Source organism: Physella acuta, unplaced genomic scaffold (genome assembly GCF_028476545.2).
Source record: "Physella acuta isolate Inbredline_101_S28 unplaced genomic scaffold, ASM2847654v3 ptg000271l, whole genome shotgun sequence".
NCBI classification, from domain to species: domain Eukaryota; kingdom Metazoa; phylum Mollusca; class Gastropoda; family Physidae; genus Physella; species Physella acuta.
In genome coordinates, this window is record NW_026731790.1 from 216,311 (window position 1) to 227,934 (window position 11,624).

General features: G+C 33.3%; 1 protein-coding gene across 1 annotated transcript; it reads right to left on the reverse strand.

The window, feature by feature from the left end:
- Window positions 1-4,559: 4,559 nt before the first annotated feature.
- On the reverse strand, window positions 4,560-11,073 carry LOC131939256 (transmembrane protein 222). Its single transcript, XM_059297458.1, has 6 exons — window positions 10,870-11,073; window positions 8,546-8,630; window positions 8,280-8,311; window positions 7,603-7,696; window positions 6,965-7,095; window positions 4,560-6,324 (listed from the first exon to the last, which is right to left on the reverse strand). Exons 1-6 carry the CDS (start codon window positions 11,013-11,015, stop codon window positions 6,237-6,239), a joined length of 576 nt encoding a protein of 191 aa, XP_059153441.1. The 5' UTR covers window positions 11,016-11,073; the 3' UTR covers window positions 4,560-6,236.
- Window positions 11,074-11,624: the final 551 nt, after the last annotated feature.

Here is an 11,624-nt window from a genome sequence, read left to right on the forward strand (position 1 = left end):
GGGGGGGCGGATACTTTCTTATGCATCTCATTGGAGGGGGGGGGATACTTTCTTATGCATCTCAATGAGGGAATACTTTCTTATGCATCTCACTGGAGGGGGGAATACTTTCTTATGCATCTCAATGAGGGAATACTTTCTTATGCATCTCATTGGAGGGAAGGGGGGGATACTTTCTTATGCATCTCATTGGGGGGGGGGGGGGGGGGAATACTTTCTTATGCATCTCATTGGGGGGGGGGGGATACTTTCTTATGCATCTCATTGGAGGGAAGGGGGGGAATACTTTCTTATGCATCTCATTGGAGGGAAGGGGGGGGGAATACTTTCTTATGCATCTCATTGTATGGGGGGGGGGGATACTTTCTTATGCATCTCATTGGGGGGAGGAATACTTTCTTATGCATCTCATTGGGGGTGGGGGTTTCTCCCTCACCGCAACACACATATATCCACATGTTTGGGGTTGGCTTGGTGGCGTGGTGTGGTTTATGATTACAAAGGGGAGGGAAGTATGGATGGTAGATTAACTTTTGTGTGTGTAATTTTCTTCCGGTTTTTTCGAAAAGAATAAAGTTCATAGAAAATGGTTTCCGTCTAGTTACTAATGATGTAACAAATATTACAGAGGGTATTTAATTAAGTCTTTAGTCTGTAAAGAATTTGTAAAATAATTATTATAATAATTATTATAATTATTATTATAATAATTATTATGGCTAAGATAACATACAAAGTATCCTTACAGAATGTAAAAATGTTGTAGCAGTGCCGTCCACTCTTTGCCTACCAGCGGGTCAGTATTTGGACAGGTTTATGGTAGAGAAAGAACCCTCCCACTCAGTGGCGTAGCGAGGTCGGGTGTCACCCGGTGCGGCACTTAATGGTGTCACCCCCCAGAGGCGCAACGACCCTTCCCGGGGACAAACTTTCAATTTTCGATTTACAACCCCCCTCAAACTTTCAATTTGCACCCCACCCCTCAAACTTTCGATTAGCACCCCCCCCCACCTCTTAAAAGGCTCTTTAACACTCTAATTAATCACTCTATTAAGTGGAATTATCATTTTTCTCTATATATTTTGCTATTTTTTGCCTTGGTGTCACCCCCCTAAATGGTGTCACCCGGTGCGGTCCGCACCCCCCGCACCCCCCTCGCTACGCCCCTGCTCCCACTTACTATTGGGCAGCAGAAACGCCAACATGAGAGAAAAACTGATGTTGTTGACGGCCATAAGCAGAAACCATGGAAACAGAGCTGCGCGATAGACGTGTAGGATGTACCCGACTTTATGCTTCAACAAAAACAGAATCGCTGAGAGGATTGAGATGATGAGACCAACGACGAACCTAGCTAGAAACCAGGAACTCCAGTACACCAGGTGACCTACTCCAAGAATTTGTAGTGACATCTATAAAAAAAAAAAGTTTAACATTCACGATTGTTTTAACATATGCACATTTTAACATTAACAAATATTTTAACAGTTACAATCATTTACAAATGCTTCAATATTTTTAGGCTTCATATTATTATTTTAACAAATATTTTTACAATTACAAAATTAACAAACATGTAACCATTTAGAAATATTTTAATCTCCACAAATAATTTTACATTTACATAGTTTATAAAATTTACACTTATTTTAATATCACTATAATAGTTTCACTATTCTGCCTATTTGTGTCTGGAATGTTCTAGAGAAAACACGAAGAAAAGAAAAAAAATTAACAGTTAAACAGAATGAAACTTCCCAAAGTTACACGAAGAAGAATGACGTCATTGATTCTAGAGTAAATAAATCTAATGCCAAAACACAAAACACATTAATAATGATGTCTTTGATACTCGATAATAGAGACGCAACATTAACGTCTAATTTATTTGTCTAATCTTAATAGTGGCCTGCATGTCGTCACAAGCAACGAGGACAAATTAGTACATTCGAAATGTGCAAAAACTTCTATGGGGGGACAGTGATCGATGGCAAAGGCTACTTGTGTGTCTTGACGCTGTGTTTGTGTGTTGTTGTTTTTTTGTTTTTTTTTTTAATTTTTTTTTTAATTAAATGTATGGGCGGGTGTTAGCAAGCTTGTTATTATGCATGTGTTATATTAATTTTTACTTTCTCGAACAGTGGCGTAGCCAGGATCGTCTCAAGGGGGGGGGGGTCGAATTTTTACCCGGGGACAACATTTTACACCTCCCTCAGTCGGAAAAAACATAGTTTTGCAATATAGTCAGTATGTCTGTGTGTGTATATGTATATGTTTGTGTGTGTGTGTGTGTGTGTGTGTGTGTGTGTGTGTCAGTGAACACAATCACTTGAGTATCATTACAGCTAGATTGTTGAAATTTCATTGATAAATATTATATCAAATTTGTAGTTCTATATCAACTTTTCAGCAATCTCCAATAACCAGAAGTGGAACTTAATCTACTTTTAGTTGTTCAAAATCCTATAACTTGAGTAGGCCTACTGTTTCAGATAGATAAACGAAATTTCACATATTTTTAAATGCTATTGTTGTAAATGTTACATAATTATTTACCAGTATTTCTAGTTTCAGGTATTTTTTAAAGTGAAAAAGAAACAACACATTTTACACAAGTTTAAATGATGTTTTAAACAAATTATAACAAATCGCAAACGGCAATTCGAAAAATGTTCTTAACTGATCAAATTTGTAATTCCCAAACCAAATATATGGAGAAGTAGCAATAGAAATGTATTTCTACAATGGAGCAAAGTGAAACCTACCTTAATAAAGTTAATATTGGTGACCCTCTTCTCGGCGATGAAGATTGTTGTCATGATTGCAAATACGAATAAACCGGGAGTAATCTCCCCTAAACTTTCTCGAATATTCTTATATAAAACAACAACGGATGGGAACTCGGGCTATAGACATGATTTTTAATCCATTTTAAATACTTAAAGTTTTAAAAATAAAATAAAATCTCGTAGACAAAAGAATTGCACACCAAGTGAACGCCAAATTTAAAAAGTGCATAATAGTGCGCAATATTAATAGTACTTTAAAAATTTACATTAGTTTTTTGAGAAATCGAAAGTAGCGTAAATTACTACTTCCGGTCAATGGAAATTACTCAAAATTTAACAGAAGGTAGAGAATTAGATCTTTTACTTACATATGAAATTTCATTTATCTATCTGAAATAGTACTCAAGTTATAGGCTTTTGAAAAATTCAAAGTAGAAAAAGTACCTTTTCCGGTTTAGGAAATGGCTCAAAAGTTGAAACGGGTCTACGATTTTGATAAAATACTTATATATGAAATTTCATCAACCTAGCTGTAACGGTACTCAAGTTATCGTGTTTACACGCGGACAGACAGACAGACACACAGACATACGGACAGAATTGCAAAGCCCAGTTTTTCAGACTGGATTACGCATAAAACCTCTTAATTTTGATAAATCTGGATTGATCATTTTTGCCCGATTAAAATAAGTTCTCTATACTTCGGATGTGATGAAGGACTGAGGTGTAATACGGTGAAAATTGTTAAAATTTCAAGTGATTTTTGTGCACGATTACAATACTTTCTCTATACTTCGTATATACGAGAAAGTAAAAATACATAAGGTACATATTTCCGGTAGTAGTCGTGCATTTTGGTATTGATATACTTCTTCTCGATTTCAGGCATCATCTGTGTTTTAATGGAAATGTGGGTGTTGTGTGTCAGATTTAACTTCACTTTCCAGTACTCCAAGAACATCTTTGCCATGAGAAGTTGGGCGTGTGTTATACCGGTGTAGTCTGAAATTGTAGTTATACAAGTTTATTTTTTGTATGTCTAATACATTTTTTAATTGTGGATTATTATGAACTTATTAGAAAAATAGACAGTTGGGTAGATGAAGCGCATGGCTGCTACAGTCCGAGTTCAAAAGCTTGAGCAGATAAGCCACGATAGCATTAAAGAGCAATCCATGAAAGAGAGATTATTGTCATTTTTAGTACTATAGTACAAGGAATGGGGGATGGAGTGGTCTAGGAGCAGAGAGATAGACTGCTCACAATTTAGTCTTGAGTTCGGATTCAGGTTCCAGTCAGTAGACCTCCCTGAGTCCACCCAACTCTGATGGGTACCTAACTCACGTTAGGTAAAGTAAAGGCGGCTGTGCTTAGTGCTGACCACACCATTACTGCATATGCCGCGGTCACAGAAACAGGTTCACTCTACTTCACCTGCACCACCGTCTATCAGGTTTGGAAGTGGAACTTTACAATACAAGGAAGGGACCAGGGAATGAGAGGAACATTTCAACACCAATAAAAGTACCATTTAATAAAATCTCATGAGTTATTTCCATCAGACCATTACACCAGGTGATATAACTAATCTGCAACATTGAAACATTTATCCTACCTTTATTTTCAGAAAAACTGTTGTTAGCTTTTTGAATTGACTAACTTTTTTTTTTTTAACTTTCATTCTTTAAATTTAAATATAAAATGGAAACTTCAGTATTAATTTATTAAAAAATGTATACAACCTGAGTACTCAAAAGAAAAAAAAAACAAATCAGTGTAAAACAGATTTTATTTACAAATATACAACATAAGCGTAGTTTTATCTTGTAATATAGAGAGATGGTGGACACCTTCAAAAAAAGCAAATTAATTTTACCCCTGAACATTTAGTTTTGATATCTTTAAAGCATTAGTAAGAGCAAAACTTATTTCCAAGTAACAGACCTAATATATAGAGTGCAGACATATTACTAGTGTAAAAATACTGGGTGTATTCTAATTTTACTATTTTTGTTTAAAGCAAAGGTTTTTTTTAAAAAGCTTTGGAAGAAGTTACAATTTAAAAAAGCATGATCTTGAATAGTTTCTGAAAATTGACAGAAAAAAACTATCTAGTGTACACATTTTGAACCCATTCAATGACTAAATAAAGAACACTGTGTTAGAGAATAAGAGAATTGTGGACAGCTGAAGGTAGAGTTTAAACCAAAGCACCTAAATAACCATTGCCTTTGAGTTTATTAGACTTAACTCTAGAGGGTAATGAATCAACCATATAACCTCAATACAAAGTAAACGAGAACTTTACCCCATATGCAACTTCAAACATATTTCACTTTATAAGTAAAACAAAAGTACATTAGAAGCAAATAAAGTAACTATAAATAATCATTTCATTAAGAAAATGCTTTGAAATACAGCATTACATAACCTTAATTTAGCTATATTTAAAAAAAAAAAAATACCAGCAAAATGTTTTTTGTTAAATATTTCTGTCAAAATATATGTATCTTTATCTTGGCTAACTTGATTTAGAACCCATCAGAGCTAGGTGGACTCAGGGATGTTCTACTGACTTGGACCCGGGTTTGACCTCAAGACTTTCGGTGGCTGGTCATAGTGCTGACAACACTATCCCTTTATATGATGAGGCCACAGAATCAGATGCACTCTACTTCACTTGCCCGATAGACTGTCAGGTCCAAAAAGGGAACTTTACTTTTAAAATTATAAATGTATCAATCACTACAATGTAAATAATCTTAAAAAAGCAAACAGTAGTCATATCAAGACATTAAAAAAATGACTTCATCATTATTAAATAAAAAAAAAAGAAAAACTAGACCCATAAAATTTCAAAACACACTGAAGCAGATAAAATTTAAATGTACACAAAGAAAGCATGTGCAAGGGTAGTTAAGTAGAGTTTAACAAAATCCTGCTTTTTCAACAAGGGCTAAAAGAATACTGTTTGCTGTGCTATTTAATTACTATGATGTTTACAATTCTAAAAATATTATAAATGCACATCAGGTGGGTTATTTTATTTTAATTCCTTTTGACAAGTAAAAGAATAGTATTTATTTAAAAACATGAGATGTAGAAATTACTTATACAAAAATACAATGCAAAAAATATGTCATGATTAGATCCTCAATATAAGTTAGTGAGCTAACTCAAGTTCAAAGTGCATGGACAAATGTCAAAGTGACACATAAAGAATAAAACTGTTGTATTCAATTGTTACATCAGTAATCAAAAGTAATCAGCGGAATGGTTTTTATCACGATAAGAAAAAAGTATTTCACAAAATCTACATTTGTTTACTCCTTTCACTTTCTATGAAAATAAATTTGCAAAGTTGAATAAAACTGGTGATTGTTGCGGGAAGGAGATGATAAACTTCTTAAATTAAAGGAACAGATTTATTAAATTCCAAGTGTGCAGTTAAGTCCCTTGTGTCAAGAAAACAATAGCAAGCACCACGCCAACAAGGATGATGAATGGAAGCCAGGTTTTCAGGAACCCACAGAAGCTGGGGGAAGACAATTATTTTATTTCTGTTATAGTGAAAATGGAAAAAAAAAATTAGACTATGATTTATGTTTGAAATATTACTATTATAAAGATATAAAAACATAGAAACATACAACTTTTAATACAGAAAGACACTCAGATATTAAGTCCTATTTTGGAACCTGACAGTCCATGAGGCAAGTATAGAAGAGTTCATCTTACTGTGATCTTGGCATATGAAGGGGTCAGCACTATGACCAGCCATTTTACTTTCCCTAAGTTAGGTACCCATCAGAGATGGGTAGACTCAGGCTGAAATCGAACTCGAGACTGTTGGGTAAGCCGTTTAGGGCTCCCACAGCTATAAATGATAATGTGTTAAGAAACAAAATCTAAAAACTCATTGTGTATTAAGTCTACTTAGGCAAGGAGACATCACAAGACAAGAACTAAACTGTTGAAGGTGGAGAAGACCTAGTATGTGTGAGTCTATATGATAGCCTGGGGTAGAAAAAGAAAATGGATGTTTTCAACATATCACCTACATCTTCAGCCAAACCTACCTCACTTATTTCCAACATTTCAGTTACATTACCTTCAGCCAAACCTACCTAACATATTTCCAACATATCAGCTACATTACATTCAGCCAAACCTACCTGACATACTTCCCATATATCAGCATGTAAAAACACAGCTTGATCATATTCCAGCTACTGCTCCCATTGAAGTTCATCAGGTTCAGGGCCATGGCCACATGGGAATGGCAGTTGTCACAACAAAGATTGTGCTGTGGAAAGGGTTTTTTTAAAATTAACAAGTAATGTTAAATCTTAAAGATTGTGCCGTTGAAATTTTTTAAAAAATTCAACAAGTAACCTTATAGATTTACAGTGTTATGCTTTAGAATTTTTAAACTTTATTTCAACAAGTAATCTTAGAGATTTACAAGATTGTGCTGTAGAAATGTTTTATTTCTCAATAAAACAAGACATCTTAAACAGTGTGCTTCAGAAATCAAGGTCTTCTTTAATTAAAGAAAAAATCTTTCAAATATACTAGACTGCGATGCACAAATAAACTTTTATTAAAATGTTTGAAAAATCTTGTGGGTTTATGAGACATTGCCACAGAAATCATTATTTACATATTATTTTAAAAATCTATCAGATATGCAACAACAACCTACAAAAATAATTTTAAAACATTTCAACAAGAAACGAAAACAAATATATTTCTGCAAATCTTGTTTTAAATATTAAAATTTTGTCTTAAAAGTTCAAACAACTATTCTCACCATTCTGTGCTTGTATTCTTCAGAAGCCTCAGCTATAGATCGATCCCATGAGTCCTTCCCATTTCTTACTCTTGATAGATCCAGCTGCCAATATCTGGATATACATTAAAAATCATTAACGCACATGTAATTTTAAGAATATATTAAACCACTTTAATTTATATATCACACACTTAACAATAAGGTTGTGCAATAGGAGGTGAATTATAAATGCCAATAATTGAAGTTCAGATCCCAAAGATAATCTAGATTTTAAAAGAAAGTAATTATGACATCTCTTAGACACACAAATCTAATGGGTAAGTAAAGGCCCATTACAGTGATTACTACTGGGCTGACCAAACCATCCTTCTACAACTCTGGTCACAGAAACACATGAGCTTAGCCATATCTGTTCTGCTCATTTTGAGATCTAGACATTTTTTACATCACCTTATTTCATCATTATCTTTTTTTTTTCGTTCATGAACAAGAAAGATGAAAAGATGAAGTAGAGTTTATCTGTTTCAATAACTTAGGTAAAGAAGGGGATAGTGTGGTCAACACTTTGCCCAGACGCCTATGTTTCCCTAAGGTAAGTTAGGTACTCATTAGAGCTGGGTGGACTTAAAGAAGTCCTACAGACTTGAGCCCAATACCATGTTTAATTTGTATTAATTATATGAAAGTTTTCTTACTTGACTGGATTCCCAAAAGCCATATCATCTTCCTATTAAAATAAAAGAGACTGATAGTTACATGCTCACATAAGTCACATTTTTTCTTCATAAAATACATACTTGGTGTCACATTTTGTTTAAAAGAAAGTAACTATATAATAAATGAGGTGTAATTCATTATCAGTAAAACTTGATGTTAAAACAGAAAACATGTTTAATAAATAAAAATTGTATTTTTATCTAATAGAGTAAACTTCTACAATGTAGATGAAACTGACACTCACAGAAACATAGTAGGGTCCAGCAAAGTCTCTAATGATACCAGAGGTGGTGCATATCCCCATATGTCCGATGATAGGCAACAGCCAGCTAGAAAGAGAATTATCATAATTAATTTAAAATATTTTCTTTGATCTTTTTAAAGGAGTTGGATATTGAGGAAGTATATAGAAGTTTAACATCAGTTTAGGGGTATAGTGGTCTGGTCGGTAAAGCTAATCGTTGCTAAACTGAAAAGTCCAGAGTTTGAACCCCGGGTCTTTGAAGCTCGATAGCAAATCCAAACTGAAAAGCAGGCTGAAATACGGGTCAATGGCATATATGGCACATAACATGTTGACACAAAATATTTAATTCTGCTGAAGCAAATACCATCCAACGCTACAATTTAAGAACAAAGAAAAAGATCAAGTTTAACATCAGTGTTCTGCTCTAAAGAATTAACTAAATGGAAATTAAAGGAAATACAATTCTTAATTATTATTATTCTTTTATTCACAGCTTATGAGTTTAAAAAATATTTCGTAATGGAATAGATTTCAGTTGAAGAAAACTCAGTCAAGAGAAAAAAATCATTTCCAATATCCATTTCTGGTGGATTTCATATACACCAGAGTCTGATAATGACACAATAATAGAATCTTCTGAAGAAAGATGTGTTAGGGGTCATTCATAAATGACATCACACTTTTTTAAAATGATTTTTACCTCCCCCCCCTCCCCTCATCAAAAAAAGGCCAGACCCCCACCCTTAAAATAGTTGAACACCTCAGCCTACAACTCCCCCTCCAAATTGAAATTAAATTTTTCTTAAAATATGATATTTTTCCAAAATTGTGTCTGAACTCTGTCAACATAGAGTATTTTATTTAATACCTATTAGGCCTATAATTTATTATTATTTATTAAAACGGCTTTCTAAAACTTTAAATAAGAGCTCAAATTTGTTTTTGAACATTGCTTTTTTGTAAAGCAAAAGGTGTGATGTCACAACATCTGAACCTCCCCCCCCCTCCCTACACACTGTCACAAAATTTTAGAACCCCCTCTCCCCTACGAGTATCACAGACGAACCCCTAGGCTACTGTTAGTTAATAGGCCTATGTAGTTAACTAAAGACACCCTTTGCCCTGCTAATGTAAATGCTAACACAAACCTAGTCCTACACCATGCCATACACCTCCTTTTTAACCATAACCTCATAGCTCATACCATAGCTGTGAGTGACAAAAAAATTTAAAATTCAATAATTTAGTCTAAAACTCGCAACAACTCCCAAAATTAGTGCCTAGTGGATAAAGTATGGACATTTTTAATTCAGTTGTCATGTTTAAGTTGAAAATTGAGTAGATTTCAAATTTAGTAAGAAAAACTAATAAGTAGATCTAGATATCTAGACTCTAGATCTAAGTATTACTAACAACTTATTTAATACTTAAATAATTGGGTAAAATCACGATATAGCGTCGGTTATTATTCCGGAACTGTACAGCAGTAAAAAACAGTAAAACCATGGCGTAGTCTGTCGAGCCGTTCCGGAAACCACCGGAAATACTGTAAACCATCATTTATTTGCCGCCATATTATTTTTAATACATAATGTTTAAAAATGTGCAAGGATTGATTTTAGTTGCATTTTAAATACTGTTTTGCTAATTATTTTGTATTTCTAATTATTTTAAGTGTATGTGCTAATTTTTGCTGCTACTAAACATTATTCTAGTTATTCTTACTACTTTTAACTTTAGTTAATCTAATCGTCTTATTTACTAACAGAACAAGAGCTGGTTGTCGCAAATCTTCTGCAGGTTTTTTCTGTTTCTTAAAAAAAAAAAATTAATTACTACACTCGAGTTTATTAATAATATTTAGATTTTCTATCTGTTATTAATTTTCTGTCAATTAAACTGTAAATTAAGTTAAAACATTAATTTAATGCACTTGACTTTATTTTTATTTCACCGGTCAAATAAACTATGGTTTACAGTAACGAATGTTACCGAAACTCAACGAACATTACCCAATAATTTCCGACGCTATATCGTGATTTTACCAATAATTGGATGAGATTGCACAACAAGCAACTTAGTAACAGTAGGCCTACACACATATTATTTTAGGAAGAGTCTCAGTCTAGATCTGTATACTCAATAATCCGAATTACTTATACAACTAAAACAGTGAATTCTCGTAAATTTGAATTTAAATAGGATACTGAATACTTAACTATAGTAATTAAATTGAAAGGGCTAGAAAGATTATCGATATTAGGTTATTTGTAAACATTGTAGGATTCTAGTAACGAACAAGTATTCTGAAGCAAAATTACGTTAAGCATGGAATGGGAGTCCAGACAATGCAGTGTGGAAATCTGTTTTGCTTGGGATCTATCCTCAGGCTACAAAGATTTATTTCACTTCCCATTCCTACAGATGAACGCTCAGAATGAGTTCTTTCAGCTTCTAAATCGTTCATGATGATTTTCAGTATGTAACCATTTTCTTCTGCTCTTGCTCTTCCGTTGCGGTGGTAATTTCCCAGGGGAAATAACTCTGTATATTAGAATAAATATAGTGCAAACGTGTGATTGTTCTTGCTGACTCCAGATCTATATTTCGAAAACTTAAATAATACAAAAAAAAAAAAAAAAAAAAAAAAATTAAGGTTCTATTACTCAAAATAGATTAGATACTTTGAGCGAACGACAATGGTATAATTGATTAATGGCATAACTGTCATATGTATATAATTAATTGTAGATCCGTAATTTCAATAAATCGACACTTTTATCTTTACAATGAATTTATTCAGAGTTTTTTATGAATTTCTAATGATGTCTTCATTCCTTTTTTTTTTCTTTTTCCTTAAGACACATTTATAGGCCATTATTTGTTTGTCATTGTTTTGTAGCTTATGATCTAATAATAACATTAGTTATTACATTTTCAATTATTTGTGTGTATTTTAATACTTATATTAATAATAATGCTTTTAAGTATGCCTATGGTTTATACATTTTAATGATTGTCCGATTTTTCCATGTGGGATGACTTGACTTGACTTTGACTTAGTCCTCTTTGCTCC